The following is a 20,054-nucleotide window of genomic DNA, read 5'->3' as shown; positions in this document are numbered from 1 at the left end:
TATCATAATGATCTAAAGATTAAAAAATATGTGGCTTTCATAACAACTAATAATAGGTTGAACAGGTTTCATGTTTAATCTCTTGTATTTAGACAGAGTGTTTAAGGGCACAAGGAAAGTGCACATTAAAAATAAAATATATTAGCGTACATATCAAACACAGCCAATCAGGGGAATTTGGTTTGAATCTATGTTATCTAAAACCTGGTTGTGTCGAAATAATAATACACTTGCAACACATTGTTTATCCTTCTAAAGAAAACATTATGCAACCAAAAGGACAGGCAACAGCCCTTATATCCGTTTAACAGGCTATTTGAGATTTACGATTAATAAAGCAACCGTCCGATTAAAATGAGGGCGTTTGACGAAGGCTCTGCAAATATTTAAACAATGCAGTGAACAGTGAATATGCGAAAAAGTTGCGTATCTTTGACGTCCCTGAGCAGCGCATAACACACCCAGTGATGTTACTGCGGCCGGGAGAGCGCGGCGATGATGACCTCGAAACTCATTCATGACCGGTGATGTCTTACTACATATTTTGGTCAACGTAAACCCGAACATCACTTGAGATGTTATTGGTTTATTAACGCGACAACGCAGCCGTTATCAACCGTAACTCTGTTTCAGCCCAAATTTGATACACTTGTAACGTTATTCGATTGGTGTTGTTTTCTCCGGAGCTTGTGCCGGAGTTCAATGACTCCTCACCGGCTCTCAAGTTAAATCGCACTCTTTTATTTCTCGTCTACGTCTCTTCATTTTGAAGGAGCGAGTGAACATTGATTTAACAGTGTTTGTGGTCAACCAGTTGATACAGGGTAAATTCTTCCCTGATCGAGCGGTTTGTGTCGCGATTACCCCGGAAGGCCAGCGCTGCGCGAGCGGTGAGGGGCGGAGCCTGACATGAGAAAACACTCTCGCTGAGTTTAGCCTGTTAGCTAGCCGCTTGACGGCTTTAATGTAACACACTTAACTAACTGTTACATTCACGATGGAGCATTCATTCGGGATTCCAGATAGCCAATGTTTGGCCGTATCCTTTATTTGGGAGCTCAGTTGTTCATTTTCATTTTGTTAAGAGCAATAGCAGTCTCTTTAGAAGTAATTTAGCCATGTCTTGTTAGCCTAGCTGTAATGGTAAAATAATATTTATTTTCGTTTTGTCAGTGTAATAAAGAGGCTGAACAGAATACAAATGCTGTCATTCTTGTTGCTGTTTTCTGCTTTTAGACAGAAGTGTCTCGTAGTAAGCGTGTTGTTTATCTAAACATACTCTGCCCTGTTCTTACATTCCTTTGAATAACTTGAACAGCATAATGTGACATTGTCATGTAACTTGATATGATGTCTGTAAGGGTATGACACGTTATAGCTGAAGGCTATAAAGAGAATACCGCTTTTGATTGTATTTATGCATCTTGAAATGTGTTCGGGATTTCCCCTATTGTTTTATTACTTAACAAATGAAGTTGTATAAAGTCCTACAAGTTCTTTGATTTTGTGAGGGAGGGAGAGAGAGCCATGAGGCGTCACGCTTTTCCACCCTTTTTTCTGCCTCTTGCTATTCAATTGAACCCTTGACAGTGATTTTTTCAGACGGTTAGAGGACACGAGCTCAGAGGCGGACAGAAAGAACCAAGACTCCTGTCCCTGTTAGAGTGTTCTGGACAGTTCAAGTGAGTAGACGACCTCAGTTTTCCATTCCACTTTATTAACAGGGCTTTGCTGCTATACTAAACTTGGATTTTATGTGTTAAACTGGATTAGTTGCAAAAGAAAATGTTAAAGCCTCAGAAAGTTGAACAGCTTTTCAATCTCTGTTGGACTGAGCTGCTCATTCTGTCAGGTGGTTCATTCTGTCTGTGTTATTACTGATGATTGTGTGGTCGCTTTTAGCCTTTTTGACATTAGCAAACAAACCCACCAATGCAGGAAGTCTAATTGCTAGTTATCTATCCAGCATCTCTATCTTGAGAATGCAGCTGGCTTTTAACAGGCTGCTATTTGTTTTTTAACAAGACATGGCAAAATTCATGATTATTCATGACCATTTTTACTTACTGTGACGAAGCATTCCCACAGTTATTATATTGTTATGCAAGTTTTTTTGTTTTTGTTTTCATTTAAAAAAAATGTAATGTAATGCACTATATTTTGTGATATTACCTTGCCATTAAATACATAAATAAATAAAAATACTTAAAATACTGAACAGTTTCTGTTACAATGGCTGTCATGAATGGCAGCCAATGGCTGTAAATGACTGTCGTATTAAAATTCTGTATTTTTTTTCCTCTTTTGCAAAGACATGGAAACACTATCATCATGGTTCTTTATTTTGCTATTGGAGCAAACGGAATGCAAAAATCATTTTTGCTGCAGTCTCTCATTCACCACTATAGAAGTAAGAACCTCAGAAAAGTGAAAATGATCCAATTTATTTGGACTGCCGGTTACTATAGATGTGAGAATACTCCGTGAAAGGTTGTTCAGTCAGATGGTGTTTAGTCAGTGTGGCTTTCGTTGTGTGTGTTAGAGCAGTGGTGGTGGATGCCAGCATGCTGCCCATTATGCTGCATTCCACCTCAGTGTCCTAGAGCCTAATAAGTCTCACATGAGCACACAGACTCTTTAACTGCATTAAAAGTGTACACACTCAGCTTTACTCAAATCTCAGGAACTGACTGGGTAAAAAAAGGTCACAAATGTTATTTGTTGAATCCCTTTGTAATGAAAAGGATCCTTAGAATAAGAACATGCAACACTATTGATAGTTTGATAGATAATTGATAGGTAATTTTGGCTTTTATTCACATATAAACATTGATCAACGCACATGCATAGAGCACATCAAATATGGTCAATGACAGCTCAATCGTACTTTTGTAACATGTAAGAACATTCCTCATTAGTTCTCGCTTGTCAAGCAAGCACGTTTGAGCTCCCATTTACCATATTTAATGAGCTTTATGTCTGTGCATTGATCAGTGTTTATATGTTAATAAATCTATTAATCTTAGAAAGTGATTGTGTCTCTTTAGAAGAATTAACTGCTCTATTAATATGGCTTTATTTTACGATCTATATATGAACATTTTTAAGAGTTTTGGTGGAATTGACTTTCAGTGGAGGGACCAAAATCAAAAATATCTTAATTTATGTTTTAAAGATGAAATCCTACAGTTTTAGACTGCCAAGATCGTGAGTAGATGATGGCAGATACAGTGCCCTCCAGTATTATTGGCACCCTTAGTAAATATGAGCAAAGGTGGCTGTGAAAATAAATCTGCATTGTTTATCATTTTGATCTTTCATTAAAAAAAATTCACAAAATTATAACCTTTCATTTAAGTAAAACAATTGAAAATGGGGGGAAAAAGCTCATTATAAAATAAATGTTTTTCTCTAGTTCACGTTGGCCACAATTATTGGCACCCAATTATTGCAACGCCCTTTTCCCAAGAAAACAGCCCTGAGTCTTCTTCTAAAATGTCTGATGAGTTTGGACAAGATAAGAGACCATTCCTCTCCAGATCCTTCAGTATTAACATCTTAATTATTACCCTGATGGTGGAAATGGGGATTTTCAATGTGTTAGTTTCTGTCTTATGGCCATTTTCTATTTTGTGAAGCTCAACAATCTTTTGCTGCACATCAGAACTATATTCTTTGGTTTTTCTCATTGTGATGAATGATTAAGGAAATTTGATCTTTGTGTTTGTTTACACATATTTGTACTCCTGTGGACAAGGAAGTCATAACTGGACAATTTCCTGCTCCTAGTCACCCTGGTGTGCTAAAAAATGTAAATATGAGTGGGAATATACTTCAGAGATATTTTACTCATAAGAATTTCTAGGGGTGCCAATAATTGTGGCCAACATGTATTGGAGAAAAAACATTTATTTCATAATATGAGTTTCCCCCCACATTCAAATGTTTTACTTCGATGAAAGATTAGAATTTTGTGAATTTTTTTGAATGAAAGATCAAAAGGATAAACAATGCAGGTTTATTTTCACTGCCGCCTTTGCTCATATTTACTAAGGGTGCCAATAATTGTGGAGGGCAAATAATAAAAGTATATTAAAGTATGTTTCATTTAGTCTGACTGGAATTTTGAGCTACATTGTCAATTGAACTTTAATGCATCAACGAGTGCCATGGTTTAACCTCAGAAAGGAAGGAGATATTTTGGGCATGAGCATAGTATAACCATCATCACTACTTATTTGTATTGATTGAATGTGGGATTGCTTAGTAAGTCTAGGCCAACTTTCCCTCGTTCACGAGTGCTGTGTTTCCTGGCAACAGCATCCATTACAGCAATTATCGTCTTCTGAGACTAAGAGAGAGAGGGGGCTCACTGGCAGCACAGCGGGGTTCTAGTCTTGCCTCCATGTGTTTGCATGGCACACTCAGGCAGGGAAATCTGAAGGTTTTTCCAATAATCCACTGTAATTGAATTTCCCATGGAGTGAAATGGGAGGTAAGACCATGTTGAGAGGAACCTGATGCCCTGGAGTTGGCACTGTTATTGTCAGAGAGTGAAATATGGTCTGCAATTAGCCCTCCGATATGCATTTAGCCTGCTGCGTTTCTATAAGCTTCCCTCCACCCTCTGTATTCTGAAGCTATATTTTTGATGAGATTATGGTGGACCATAGTGGAAAATGAGAGTTTAAAAGTTTGGGGTCAGTACAATTTTTCATGTTTTTGACTTTTTGTCACCAAGGCTGCATTTATTTAACAACAATAAACAGAAATATTGTGTAATATTATTGAAATTTAAAAAACTGTTTTCTATTGTATATTTTGAAATGTAATGGCAAAGCTGAATTTTCAGCATAATTACTCTAGTCTTCAGTGTCTCATAATCTTTCAGAAATCATTCTAATATGCTGATTTGCTGCTCAAGAAACATTTAATTTCTTTATTATTATTATCTATATTATTGTCAATGTTAATGTTCTTGTGGAAACTGTAATACAGTTTATTTCGGAAGTTCACAAGAACAGCATTTATTTGAAGTGGAAATCTTTTGTAACATTATGTTTTTACTGTCACTTTTAATCAATTTAATCCTTTAAAAAAATGCATCCTTTAAAAAAATATTTCTTTAAAAAAAGAAATCTTACTGACCACAAACAACAGTAGTTTATCATTCTCAGTGTGCTGCTGTGCTGTGTGCTAAACTTAATCTGTACAGAATTACTTTAGAGAGAAAGTAAAACTTAAAACTTTTAGAGAAGGCTTATACTATGTGAGTCATTCTGAGCTTGTTTTCTCTGTATTTAATGTCTTTGTCTGTTATTTTATTGTTTTGATTGGTGTTTTTATATTTTTTTCATCATTTTCATAAGCGACTTATTTTATTGTGCTATATGAATAAACTAACTAACTGAACAGAAAAGGTGTTATCACCCTGTTTTGAGTTTGTTTCTTTCAAAAATGAAATCTATGAACCGACTATGTTAAATATCCTGGAACAATAAGTGGAATTCCTAAAGGAAATCTTATGAGATGGGTTATGTGCTCTTGTATGACTTCTCATGAATGTGTCTCTTGTTGTTAGGTTGGATATTTTGGCAAACCCTGAAGCTATTGTGTTAAGCCCTGTGCCCCAGCTGTCCATCCCCATCAATAACCATTTTCAGATAGTTCGAGGTAAGTTTCTAATGACTATTTATAGTTTACAGAAGGGCTTTGTGACAGTGTAAATACATTTGCTCTCTTCTCACTAAAATTGTTTTCTCCCTGTGCAAACTCACCTTTGGTCTCTGAAAGTGAGGCTTAGAAAATTAGCACTGTGTTTGCATAATAAAATCTCTCTCCCCTGATCAAATATTTGAAAAACATTTGTCACCATAGACAGCAGGCTATGTTTTATATTTCCTGGTACAGTCCCCTGAAAACCTGTATGATGTGCTGTACCTCTCTCTGATTTTCTTTAATTTTCCCTTTTAGAGGCTGAAGAAGCACTTCTCATTGACCTCTCGATTAACAGTAAGTTTTTTTGTTTTTGTTTTTTTTATTAGCCAGCTTTTAAATTATCTATTTGTTTGATATGATTCTTTAGTTCACATTTTCTTCTCCTTGGCCATTTTGCCAAGAGAGGGATAGGATACAATTTTAGTGCATAATTTTTCAAATAATTATAATTTTTGGTTGAATAATATCTATCTGGCCATAAGCAGCTTATTGTAGCAACATTCAGGATATGCAGCTTTTTTCTACTTTTATCCATTTAATTTTCTTTTTATAAATTGTATGAAATTGCAGTAGATTATATGCACTGTTTTTTTTTTTATATATATACGATCTATATTTCTTAATGCATGCTGCCTTAATAAATAAGGGTTCACTTACGAAAAATGCTTTTGATAGAGAATATATATAGCGATAGAGAAAATGTATAGCTGTGATGTTTGGATGTGAGAATGTTACTCTGTTCCTCAACAGCGACGATACGGATTCGTCTTCGAGGCGAGCGAATGCCAGAGCTTCTGCTGGAGCTGCAGGATGACGTACACACTCAGGCTTTCTTACAGCATGTGACGAAGGCCCAACAGCAAGGTGATATACCTCATTTCCCCTGCACAGGATGCATCCAAGCCACATCAAACATCAAGCCACATATCTTATTTATTAACTACTCTAATCATTTATTTACCAGGGTAACCAACACCCAGTTTTATAGGTTTGTCAGTAATGAATGCTTCCTGGAAGAATTTGACCTCAATGTCAGGCAGAAAGTTTGACAGATTTAATTCTTTGGTGTTGGTTTATTTTAGTTTGCATTGTTACAGCCACAATCGTGCCAACCGTTAGACCACCTGCTGCATGATTTCTCTAATTTATTTGAACCTTTTTCAGCTTGTATCAAATTACCACTGCTAAAGATGTTTTGAAAGCCATTCTCAATTTTATTTAAAGCACTAATTCATAAATACATGAAACATCACTGTTAAATGGTCCACCTTTAGCTGAGAAGAGGAGTTCACTGCCCAAGAAGATGGAGCCTGTTGTACCTATTCCAGTCAAAGACTGCATTCCTGTTCCACCTCAAAGAGGTACCTCCAAATCCACCTCGAACAACATCATGAAAAGTACTTTAGCAAAGCCCTCAAATACAGGTATGGAATAAAAATGCCAGAACATAATGATTTCCAAATTGGGTTACATGGCCATATACACCAAAGACTGTGAGTTTCTGTCACTTAGGATCCTTCTGCTCTGTTCCTCTCTGTGCTCATAGACCCCATCCTCTCACTTGCAACAGATTTTGGTTTTGAAGAAAATTTTAACCATTGTATGAAAGTGGAAGAGAAGAAGAACAAACAAAACCGTATAGTTGCACAACGAGAGCCGCCACCTCCACCAGTGCCCCCTCTTCCCCCTCGGAAAGGCACATACACACCATCGACTAACCATACGGCAGGCCTGACTACTAAAGAAAGGCCACCATCTGCACTGAATGCCACACCTGTCAGAAATGAGTGAGTGCTACTGGTTTTAAATGCAGAAACCTGTACATTTTCAGTTTTGTTGAACACACTGTTGTTTTTTTCATGGCAGATTTCAGTCTGTAGACCGCTCCGTTTCCTGGTCTGACAGCCCATCAAAGTACACCATGAGACAGGCCATGATGAGCAGCCACTCGGGGTCAAGGGAAGGCCTGCTTAAGTATCGCCTCAGCAAGAAAGAGAAAGAATATGTGGACATTAAGAACTTCCGGTGAGTGTCACATGCCTGGAAACGTAATGTAAATGATTTTGTTTTAGCTGATTCCAAGTGTTTGACTGAGTCACTGTATTTTACAGGTTCTTCATAGGCACTTGGAATGTGAACGGTCAATCCCCTGACAGCAGTCTTGAGCCCTGGCTGTGCAGTGACCCAGACCCTCCAGATGTCTATGCACTGGGGTGAGTGGCAGAACAAGAGCCCCTCGCTATAAAATAATGAATCTGAAACATTGTTAGATCAGGAAACGCAAGTGTAACATGCATACATTTTGGAAATTGTTTGAAAACAGTCATTATATTTGAAGTTTTGTGACTAACCTTAATAGATCATTGTACATTATATATTGTCCAATAATAGGTTTGATTGATTAAGATCATAGTGCTTTGTCTGATTTATTCCGTTATTTGTCAGATTTCAGGAGCTGGACCTGAGCACAGAGGCATTTCTCTATATGGACTCATCCAAAGAACAGTTATGGGTTAATGCAGTAGAGAAAAGCCTCCACCCTAAAGCCAGATACACATGTGTGAGTGAACAACAGCTGATTTTTGCTAATCAACATTTAAAATGCAAAGAACAGTCTTTTCATTTCTGTGGCACCCTGAAAGTAGCATCTGTACTTTCATTTTGTGTGGACTTTTCGTGAAGCTGTGTATGGTGTCTGTCTTCAGGTCCGTATCATTCGCCTGGTGGGAATGATGTTGGTGGTGTATGTCAGCAAGGAGCACACAGATCACATTAGAGATGTGGCTTCTGAGTCTGTGGGAACTGGTCTCATGAATAAAATGGTATGTTTGCATTTGTTGAAATAGGAAGTGGTTTGTCAAAACAGGAAGTCTTTTTAGCTATCTTTCGGCATAAAATTGTTTATTTTTAATAAAAATCTTTTGTTGTATTTGTATTAGATATGGTGTAATCTTAGAGTGGTATTGATTATCACAAATATCAAATTGAATGATATTTTCCTTTTATCAGTAAATCAGTGTATGTAAATTGATAAGATTAACCTACTTTTATTCCTCCATTACTATAGGGGAATAAAGGAGGAGTGGCTGTGCGTTTTGTGTTTCACAATACCAGCTTCTGCTTCGTAAACTCTCATTTGGCGGCTCATGTGGAGGACTTTGAGCGGCGGAACCAGGACTACAAAGACATCTGTGCCCGCATGAGTTTCCACCTGCTGGATTACCCCCCTCTCAGTATAGTCAAACATGAGTGAGTGTCACTGTCGTTCAGTCATCCAGTGTGGCCTTTTTTTCTGAAACTGATATTCCATGATTAGATAACTATATTTTTAAGGTAATATTGTACCTATATTTAAATGTTTATGATTTCTCCTCTTAAGTGTGGTGATTTGGCTTGGAGATCTTAACTACAGGCTATGTTTGCATGATACCGGGGAGGTAAAAAAACTTATTGCTGGGAATGAATTACGGAAGCTTCAGGAGTATGATCAGGTGAGACTTAGGGATAATGCCTCCTTATTATAATATTTTATCTTTTTTTATATATATATATATATATATAATGTAAAATATATATATATAAAATATATATATAAAATACACTTGCCAGCCACTTTATTAGGTACGCTCATTCAACTGCTTGTTAACGCAAATATCTAATCAGCCAATCACATGGCAGCAATGCTTTTATGCATGTAGCCAAGATATTATTCAAACTGAGCATCATATTGGGAAAGAAAGGTGATTTAAGTGACTTTAATGGCTACTTCAAGCAGGATAACATGCCATGTCACAAAGTTCAGATCATCCCAAACTGGTATCTTGAACATGACAGCTGACAAATCTGCATCAACTGCGTGATGCTTTTATGTTAATATGGACCAAAATTTCTGAGCATGCACCTTGTTGAATCTATGCCGCGAAGAATTAAGGCAGTTCTGAACGAAAAAGGTCCAACCCAGTACTAGCAAGGTGTACCTAATAAAGTGGCATTTTTAAATCCAGAACTTTTCAATCACATTATGTTATTAATATTATTTAATATGTTTAATTAAAAAGCACAAAAGTATTTTCATTGGTGTTCTCTTTTACTTATGCACCCCACTGTATTTTTACCCCAGCTGGTTTTATGTTATTTTTTGTTGCTTCCTCTTTTCTTTTTCCTGTGTGTATATGGCAGTTCTTTAAGTGGTAGCCAAATATAGACTTCCATTTTTGCTCTGAAAGCACACTTAATTACATCTTCTGTTTCACGTTGCCAGCTGAACATTCAGAGAAAGACTAAATGTGCCTTCACTGATTTCATGGAAGGGGAGATTAATTTCATCCCAACTTACAAATATGATGCTAAATCAGATCGATGGGACTCAAGGTAAAGTTTTTGGACATCAGGACCTCTTCCTTTATACATCATTGTTTGAAGATCACTTGCTGTTAAAATGCTCTTAAAGTAAAAAAAAAATGAAGCTGACACATCATGATTTGGTTTTGTCCTCTGGGGTGCTTTGATAGTGGGAAGTGTCGAGTCCCTGCCTGGTGCGACCGTATACTCTGGAGGGGGAGCAGCGTAAAGCAACTTCACTACCGCAGTCACATGGAGCTAAAGACCAGTGACCACAAACCCGTCAGCTCTCTCTTCAGTATAGGGGTGAGGTTAACTCCTTTCATCATGCTCCAATAAAGGAGTTGAGAACATCACATTGATTTTATGTGTGTGCTGCAGGTAAAGATGGTGATTGAGCAGCGCTACAAGAAGGTGTTTGAAGAGATTGTGCGGGACATGGACAGGATGGAAAATGACTTTCTGCCCTCTTTGTCCCTAACCCGACGGGAGGTGAGTAATGACAGGGAGACAGACAGGTCAGTTTATCTTCTGACAAACTCACTCTGCATTGATCCTCTTGCCTGCCTCCATTCTTTCTGAGATCCCACTGTATATCAGTGGAGTGTCGATAATGTTTGCACAATCTTAGCACTTCTCTGCACTGTGAGTGGATTATGAGCTAATCACATGTGCCATAATTGCTTTTAGATGGAATGCACTGGGGCAGTGTCTTTAAAAAATAAACTGATCAGCATCACCTGGAGAATCAGTGCACACTGAGGGTAGTTAAATACCCATACCATGCAAAAGTTGGGGTCTGATTATTATAGATTTTTGAAAGGATGCATTTTGATGCGTGCAGATTGATCAAAAGTGACTGTAAAAACATTTGTGTTTACAGCCTCATGCACTATCATTCAAACGCATTTTCATGTTATCCCTGTTCTTAATTCCATAGTTCTCCTTTGAGAATGTGAAGTTCCGTCAGCTGCAGCGTGAGAGTTTTCTTATCACTAATGATGGACAGGTTGCTTGCACCTTTGCCTTCATTCCCAAACTCAATGACTCTCAATACTGTAAAACCTGGCTACGTGCTGAGCCCAACGAAGGCGTACTAGACCCTAGTGAGTATCTCATAATGGCATTTTAACCCTGTATTTTTGTCATAAAAAAGAATTATATGTTTTTTTTAATGTTTGATAATGTTTTGCTTCCTGATTAGCAAGATATAATTAGACTTTATAGTTTGGCAGTATGTAATTTCATGACGGCATTTTTTTTAAATAGAACCCATTTTGATGATAAATATAGCTAATTTGTATCCACATTGTTCATTCCAAAGGACCACAGAATTTTACTGGGAAATATTTGGCTAAAATAGTTTTGGAAGGAAAAAATTACACTCTTCTCCAATGACATGCTTTGACTATGTCAGTGTCTATTTGACTTTGTCAGTGTATTTTAAAACTTTACATTTGGTTTTGGACAAAAAATAAATTCAGTTCATCACTAATTTAAGCAATTTGAATTGATAATTTTGCCAAATTATGAAAATATAAGAGAAGAAATGAAAGGCCATTTTCTATGAAGAAGGTGAAATGTTATGTCAACTGCTAATATCAGGTTGAGAACACACAAATATGTGTCATCTGAATTTGTTGATTTATGTGCAGACTGTGCCTATATTCCAGACTGTCTCAAATATATATATATATTTTTTTTACAAGATGAGACAATGGAGATCTTCCTGGAGGTGTATGTCAGTAAAGATTCGGTAACATTGCTAAACTCTGGTGAGGATAAAATCGAGGACATCCTGGTGCTTCATCTGGACCGGGGGAAAGACTACTTCATCACTGTCTCTGGAAACTATCTGCCCAGCTGTTTTGGCACATCTCTGGAGACTCTGTGCCGTATGAAGAAGCCCATCCGTGAGATCCCCGTCACCAAACTCATCGATCTGGTGAGGCACAGGCCACAGCTGCAGTTGGTTAGATAGATTATTATCACACAATACATTGCTAAGTAAAGATAAGTGGCTGCCATTACAAAAACAAAAGTCGTCTTTCCACTTTCTTGGCCGTGGAAGGTAATGACAGACTGTGGCAAGTAATTTTTCCCCCAGATTTTAGATAAGGGAAGACTTTCAGGTTTGACACAATTCTGCGCTGAGGCTACAATGAGGAAGTCATGTACAAAGAGAATGTTTTGATAAGATGCAGCTTGTTCAGTAACACTCAGTCATCATGCAAACTCTCTATGTTGTTCATCACTGTTCCATTCTCCACTTTATTCTTAAAATATATTTCATTTTTCATTTAGAGAATAGTCAATCATATTTAGTTATTTTCTGTTTCTATCTCTCTGTTGGTCAATGATCCCCATTGGAAGCTGAAAGCTGCTTATTTGTAATTATGCAATACCGTCTCTTGTCTTCTCACTGATTACGCAATGTTTCTCTATTGTCTCATCTCTCCTCCCTCCTTTACTCCTTTCTGCTCTGACTACTCCTTTCCGACCAATCATTCTGGGTCTGCATGATGCTCAGGGAGAGGATAGCTGCATGGAAAAGGTAAAGTCCCTCTTCATGCACAGAAAAAGAGTGCAAATCATGCAATAGGACAGCTGCTATTATCGGGCCTACATGTATGATTGAGGATAACTTTGTCCTGTTTTTAAATGTTTGTCCTAGTGTTTCAGTTTCTCAAAGTGCTTGCCTGTTCACCCAGGTCAGCTTGCTGCAGTCACTCTGCTGGTTCAGGCTAATGAAAACCACTGAGGCTTGAATCTCTCAGCTTGTACCCTGCCCCTCCCATCCCTTCCCCACCCAGCTCACTGTGATATTAGATTAGTAGAGAGAGGAAGCAGCTCACAGCATGGTGAAACCAGCCTCACAAATCCGTGTTTGTAATTTGAAGTCAACTGTTCTTCAGAGTTGTTTTTGATTCTGATCTTGCCTCTGTGGCTCAGCATGAGTTGCATTCCTACTAATTGCATGAGTCCCCTTATATCGTTTAACGGTCTTGGGGCTGTCACTGTTCTCCATGTAACATGTTTCTGTGTGTGTATGAGAGAGAGGATTGTTATTTGTGGCCCTTTTTCAAAGATCATGTGGCTGAATTTATGCCTGTTATACAGTGCCCCTATAATGATTTTAAAGGTTACAAATTTAGTTTTGGAAGCCTCATACAATAGGTTTACATGCATCCAAGCACAAAAAAGCACTAATTTTCTCATAATATAAATTGCAGCACCACCTGTTTTCTTATAGTGTCTGAAACGGTTTGATAAAAAATTCGGTCTCTCTAAACCCATCCTTTCTGAGACCCCACTGTGCTCTGATTGGTCAGATGGCCCAGTCTGTGATTGGTCTACCATTTCCAGCGCATGTTAGAAACCAAACGCTTATTACCATATCTGAATTTCAGCTCCAGAGGCTTCCTCAGCGCTTCATAAACCGTAACGATGGCGTTTGTTTTAGGCTCTGTTCCATCCCTAAGCCAGAGGTGCCAAGTCCTGTTCCTGGAGATCTGTCTTCCCGCAAAGTTCAGCTCCAACCCTGCTCAAACATAACTGAAGCAGCTCATTAAGATTTTCAGGAGCACTTGATAATTACAGACAGGTATGTTAGGATCTGAACTTTTCTGGTAGGTACATCTCCAGGAACAGGATTGTCCACCCCTCGTTATCTTCCTCCAAATCCACACTTTCATGACATAATGCCACATTGACTGTCTGCTAGATGTCTGCTGCAGAGCTTGCAGGCTCGACAAAGTTTGCATCGAGGGTGCATTTTGCCCACAAAGGGGGCACTAGCGAGCACTATTCTGAAACCAGAAGAGTTTTTTTGTTTTTAATTCGACGAATATTCTAAATTTTAATTTTAATTTAACAGCCCTAGCAGCCAATGAAGACCATAGGCTGGCATTATGCTAATTCAGGAAGTAAGACTGGAATTACTGACTACATGTTTCAGGCAGTTCAGAATCGGTTCTTTCTTTTGGGAAACAATAACTCCACTTTATCATGCTTTGATCTTTGAAATTTGCAGACTTTTCCATTCACAAACAGCTATATTACGCATTTCATGAAATTACAGTATCTTAAAATTTGTTAGTTTTATTACAAATGATGTTACTACTTTGCTGTGAGAATTTTAAGAAATGTTTTTGTTGTAGTTCTTTTGATGAAAAATCATAATATATCTTTTAAATATATAATATTTTATACAGATGAGAAGGTCAAGACCAAAATCATCATTTTAGGGGCATACAGATCTTTGTGTTTAAAACGGCTTATCATGCTGTGTTAATTGTTACATAAAGGTTTATCAGAAATATATAGTAGTTTACAACAAACATGCATAGGATCTATTGCATTAAAAAAATTTAATGGGACATCAAAGTGTACTTTGTGTAAAGTACTACAAGATATTTTATGGCTCTCTTCTTAAATTTAATACCAGATTAAATATAGCTTTTAAGACAATTCTCAATTTTATCAGGAGAAATCCCGGATGTATTCCTTGTTGGACAGTTCTGGAACAGAGGATAAACCTCTGAAGATTCCCAAAGAGGTCTGGTTGCTTGTTAATCACCTCTACACCAAGGCCTGCCAGCAGGTAAATAAAATAAAACATGAATGTACTAATGATTGACCATAACATCTCAAATTACTAATTAAATTATTTTCTTTTTCTTTATTACAGGAGGACCTTTTCCAGACCCCTGGCCTGCAAGATGAACTACAAAGTATTATTGACTGCTTGGACACCAGCATTCCTGAATCCATCCGTATCCTTTCCCACCAAAATTAGAAATATGTTTCTATATAGAAAGGGCAAGAGATTTTCCCAGCAGATGGATTACTCTGATAGTCTGGACCAGGGTTTTTTTTAAAGTGTGAGGCATGCCTCCTCAAGGGGCATGAGAGCATGTCAGGGCTGAGCGATATGACGAAATCAATCGATAGAGATTTTTCTATATAGTTTATCTGTATGTTAATATATCCGCGCAGGACTGCTTTAACATGATATAGCAGCAACGAAAAATGAATTAATGAGAAGAAAGTGTGGGACTTGCTTGATGATGAGTTATTAAAAGCACAATACAGTTCATTGTTTGTTCATGTTAGTTTACAGTGCATTAACTAATTTTTGATTTTAATAATGTATGAGTAAAGGTTGCAATTAACATTAACTAAAATTTAAATTCTATAGAAGTTGTAGTTAACTAAAGTAGTTAACTAACATTAATTAATGAAACCTTATTGTAAAGTGTTAGCAAAAAAATGGGGATGTCATCATGTATGTTGTGTTAGAAGAGAGGCCCACTGTCTTTGACTTTGAAAACCCTTGGTCTTGACAAACCTCTCAGAGTTCCTTAGCATAGAAATGCTAATGCCTGTCACTTCAGTGAATGTGACCGAGTGGCTCCCTTTAAAAATGCTCTGACTGGTTGGACTCTCCCACACAATTCTTGACTATGCTACTGAGTGACTGAGAATGTTCCCTCTGTCCTACTGTAATAGTGCTTGAGACATCCCTAGAGACGTTGTGTTCTCTTTTTTTTTTTCTTTTTTTTTTTTTTCTCCCTGTCTTTTCCTTTTTCTCACTGCCATATTTTCTCTTCCTTTGGCTAAAATGTGCATTCTCACTGTTCACTGTGGTTCTCCTTGACTGCTGGTTAGCTGGCTGTAATCACTCAGTTGCTGAAGCACTATTGATCTTCTTGGAGGCTCTTCCTGAACCTGTGCTGTGTTATGAACTCTATCAGCGCTGTCTTGATTGCTCTAATGACAGCCGCCTCTGCAAACAGGTACATATTATATTGGTAGTGTCATGACAGTGTATTTCATATGCTGTCTGTGGTAGGGTTTGGTATCTATAGATATACTTGATTCAGTTCGTATTCACAAGAGTTCAATCTGATTCTGTGTTCAATGTGATTTGATTCCAATTCATTTGGGTATATTTCAGTTACAGTGTCCATTTTACTTGTATGAAAGGATTTGTCTCTCAGCTATTGCTGTAAGTTAGACAGAACCTTCCAACTTAGTACATTCAAAAACATTATTTCTAAAAATTAACAACAGGGTCTAAACTGTGCAGTTCAATTATGATGTATAATAATGTGCAAATTTATTATAATGTTATAAACTCATGAGGATATAAATCCCCATGAAAAAACTCTGAATGGGTCTATATATAAACTGCCATTCACAACTTTGGGGTCAGTAAAAAAAATACATTTTAAAATATATATTAAAATAGAAAACAGTTATTTTAAATTGTAATAATATTTTACAGCATGGTTTTTACTGTTGTTTTTTTTTTTTCAAAAACATTAAAAACATATTATATATATATATATATATATATATATATATATATATATATATATATATAGTATAAAACATATATATTATATATTATATATTTTTTTATTGTTTTTAATGTTTTTGAAAAAAGGAGAAAAAAAACAAAACAAAAAAAAAATATATATATTATATATTAGTAACCACCTAACCATATTTATACATAATACACATGATCGTTCAGATTATCAAAATTATTTTTTATGGAATTTTTCATGGAATTGTATCTAAAATGCTCTTATGAAAAGCATCCAAAATACAGTGGATTCCAAAAGTCTGAGACAACATTGAAAAGTTTAAGATTCAAAATGTATTGTAAACCTAGAAATAAACAAAGTTTAACAATTAATTGTTTGTTTTCCTCCAAAAAACAGCTAATATCTCAGCTCCCACGAGCCCATCGCAATGTGTTCCGCTACTTGATGGCCTTCTTGAGAGAATTACTCAAACACTCTATTGACAACAACCTGAACGCCAATCTCCTAGGTGAGTCTGACTTACGGTCCTTTCACACGGGAATGTGATGCAATGGGAGACATACGGAAAGTGGCAAAATGCTTTCAAAATGCCTCTTCCACAAGCATGGCTCTTTGTGTTTTAACTTTTTGCAAGCAGCAGTGGCAGCAGTGTCAACCAATTATTGAACAGATTTATTAACAACTAATCATAGAACATTTCATTGAGCTCATATCAGAATATTGAAAATATGATGGAGAAGATCGTTTTAAATGTAGTGGAATTCCCAGAGTTGTATGACCAATCAAAAATCTCATACAGAGATATAAATTTAAAAACAAAAAACGTGAGTAAACAAGTTGGTTTGCCAGGTAAAAAGCTAACGGTGTCAGACATGAAAACTATGCTAGTCATATTCCCATGAAATAATAAATAAAGGAATAACACAAACACAACATTTCCAATATGTTTTATTTATGTGGTTTTTAGAAAATACAAAAGTTACCTTGTTGATTGTAAATATAGCAACGTTCGCCCTCCGCCACTGCTCAAAACACTTTCACTATGAGAGAAAGCGACAGCCATGTGGCAATTCCACAATTTGCCATGTCCCGTGTGAAACAGTCTTTCTATTGGCAGCAAATAGAAAACATTGGGTTGAATCTTTGTTGTTCCTCTTGTCTAGCTACTCTCTTCGCAAGCCTCCTCATTCGACCGCCTCCCAACCTTGCTGGCAAACAGACACCACATGATCGTCAGAAAGCCAATGACTTCATAATGGGGTTCCTGATGGGAGGCGATGAAGACTGAGAAAGAGGACTGCAGAATGAGGTGCCAAGCCAAAAAGACACTTGAGGTGTGTTTGTGGTTGGTTTTCTGGGAGCTATATTGAGCCACCATACACTAAGATGGCTACCTGCCTCCGTGATGAAAGTTTGGCACTGTTGGTTAGTTCTGTTTTGCACAGACATTTCCCATTGGTTACGTTACGCTGTTCTTCTGTTCCTGCTTCAGAGGAATAGGTGTCAGTTTATATCTGCTCCCTGGCTCTGGGAGTATTAATTACTACACTTTAACCCTTACAAACCTCATCTTTTTGACTGTAGCATCCATAATCCCACGTGCAACCCCACTTTCTCTCGTTTTAACCTCTGGATCAGAGTGCTGTAATGCCAAATCCGATATTTCCAACCTTATTTGCCTGAATGTGAGTGAAAGTGACTCGTGGGCACTCATAAGAATGACTTTGTTACACTAAAAGAAAGCCATGTAATGGAGATTGTATTGACTGCTGCTGCCAGTTTAAACGCTCCCTCGGAGCCCAGAGCACATTTTTCCCTCCTGTCTCACGCTTCCTTTTCTCCTTCGAAAATGACCTTCACAAAGAAGTGTTCCTACAAGGTGGCTTAGACAATCGACTACCTTTCAGAGCGGAGGAGAAGTCTGGACTATGATCTTTACTCACAGTTCTATCTGAATCACGATGAATCAGCCGACATTGTCCGTTGTGGTGTGCACATGTTATTTATGTTTTCCAGTCTCAGCTTTGGGCATTTGGATGTCCTCCACAGATGAATCTGTTATGCTTTAGACTCCACATCAGTCTGTTGTGATTGCACACCCATAATCCTTATTCATCTTCAGTAATGGCAATGAGCGTCGGATGTGGTATCTTTATTCGATCTAGACTCTGGGGCTGATACTTTTATTCTTTCGAGGTCTTATTCTTTTACAGATCTGCTCTGGATCCTGTTGTGCTACAGAGACATTAACGTTTTAACTGATGTGCTCACTGGGTCTTTTATTGTTCTGTCATGTCCTGTAATGAAGATTCAAACGTGTTCCTTCTATTTATATGTATGCTGTGTGTTATACTAACCCAGACTGGGATAACTTTGTGTACGTTTACAGTCTTTGTGTCCTTTGTTGGTGTTGTTTCATGTTACATTTACACTTTATATTTCCATGTAATGACAAACTGGCATATGTTTGTCTCTCTTGAACTCATAGTACATATTGGGATTCTGTTGAACTTATTTGTGAGTGCCGGCTGAAATTCTGCTGGATTTTAAACCTTGCACCAGTCAGTCTGGTTTTGTTGAACAGTGTGTGAAGAGGAAGTCTCTTCTGTTATATCAGCGTTAATCATTACACCAATGCTAAATATTATTGTAACACAAACCACTAAAGCTGCTTCTCCATGTAATGTGTGTGACATGTTGCCCCTGTGCATTAGTAATATTTTCTTAGAATCTCAAAGGAAATGTTTTTTTGTGATTCTTGCGACTCAGAAAAAGAGTTGTAATCAGTTTTTGACCAACTCTGTGTCCTGCCTTCCTTTGCTTTTAGACATAAATGTGCAAAAATAGTTTCTTTAGGGGCACAACAGTTTGTCACTGGTATAGTGCCTTTAAAGAGGCAAATTTTTATCTTATCTACCCCTAAAGGGTGCATATTAGTACCTTAGAGTAGTACTATGTATCTTTAAGGTACTGCAGTGAACCTTTTAGGGGTAAATAAGGTGCAAAAATGTCCTTTTGGTGCTGCCCCAGTAACAAGCTGGTACAATTTTTGCACTTTTTTTTTTCTGAGAGTGTTGAAAACTCTTAAGTAGTGATGTTCTGTGGATGATATTGGCTGTGGCTCAATGTCCTCCAATGATCCACTCTCAAATCTCAGTCTAAATCACTTCACATCCTCTGCCATGTTTAAAAGCTCCTGTGTCTGAGCTGTCTGTTGGGTTTATTTTTTTCTCATTTCTGCTTTGGAAAGGGAGCTCGGCTGAAATCACTTTTTTCAATGCCAATAGATGATGTTTCTGGGAGGACCTCATTGCAGGAGACTGAATCAGAGGAACAGAAATTCAGATGGCCATTGTACAGATTTCTGGTGTTCTGTGATCACCGCCCCATCTGTTTACTGTTTATTGTTGTGTCCTGTCTTTCTTTCCATTCAGTGTTTGTAATGATCCTGGTACTTTGCAGCTGGGTACTTGCACATACTTTGTTTTATTTGTGGGGAGGGGCAGGGACATCTAATTTATTCAATGAAATAAAGACATTATGAACATATTATTGGGATTTCTGGCTTTTTCTCATAGCAGTGCTTGCTAATGTCTTTTACTTATTACTATTGTTTAATTTATACTAGTGCAAGCTCTTCTGACCTGAACTGTGATTGTC

The 20,054-nt window shown here is 37.3% G+C and overlaps 1 protein-coding gene across 2 annotated transcripts; it reads left to right on the top strand.

Moving 5' to 3' along the window:
* The first annotated feature begins 360 nt into the window (after positions 1 to 360).
* Positions 361 to 19,952, top strand: ocrl (OCRL inositol polyphosphate-5-phosphatase). Of its 2 annotated transcripts, XM_067387535.1 has the most exons (24): positions 361 to 1,039; positions 1,603 to 1,682; positions 5,582 to 5,673; positions 5,974 to 6,012; positions 6,469 to 6,582; positions 6,993 to 7,142; positions 7,265 to 7,505; positions 7,585 to 7,743; positions 7,830 to 7,931; positions 8,164 to 8,278; positions 8,424 to 8,540; positions 8,786 to 8,967; positions 9,098 to 9,209; positions 9,980 to 10,089; positions 10,230 to 10,365; positions 10,441 to 10,551; positions 11,000 to 11,165; positions 11,769 to 12,004; positions 12,590 to 12,613; positions 14,546 to 14,662; positions 14,750 to 14,834; positions 15,730 to 15,857; positions 16,791 to 16,902; positions 17,558 to 19,952. In XM_067387535.1, the coding sequence occupies exons 1-24, from the start codon at positions 998 to 1,000 to the stop codon at positions 17,680 to 17,682; spliced, it is 2,895 nt and encodes a 964-aa protein (XP_067243636.1). In that variant the 5' UTR covers positions 361 to 997; the 3' UTR covers positions 17,683 to 19,952. The 2 variants fall into 2 exon arrangements, with proteins under 2 accessions (XP_067243636.1, XP_067243643.1); XM_067387542.1 differs by lacking the exon at positions 12,590 to 12,613 and having other exon boundaries at positions 362 to 1,039; positions 17,558 to 19,951.
* The last annotated feature ends 102 nt before the right edge of the window (positions 19,953 to 20,054 follow it).

This window comes from Chanodichthys erythropterus, chromosome 1 (assembly GCF_024489055.1).
Source record: "Chanodichthys erythropterus isolate Z2021 chromosome 1, ASM2448905v1, whole genome shotgun sequence".
In the NCBI taxonomy this organism is placed as follows: domain Eukaryota; kingdom Metazoa; phylum Chordata; class Actinopteri; order Cypriniformes; family Xenocyprididae; genus Chanodichthys; species Chanodichthys erythropterus.
Note: the sequence above shows the minus strand (reverse complement) of the source record. Positions and strands in the feature narration are given on the sequence as shown.

Bases quoted from the DNA above. Each gene is read 5' to 3' on its own strand.
- ocrl (XM_067387535.1), top strand. From the start codon at position 998: ATGGAGCATTCATTCGGGATTCCAGATAGCCAATGTTTGGCC. The intron at 8,279-8,423 runs GTGAGTGAACAA...GTCTGTCTTCAG, and splicing joins CTAAAGCCAGATACACATGT to GTCCGTATCATTCGCCTGGT. The intron at 11,166-11,768 runs GTGAGTATCTCA...TTTTTTTACAAG, and splicing joins CGAAGGCGTACTAGACCCTA to ATGAGACAATGGAGATCTTC.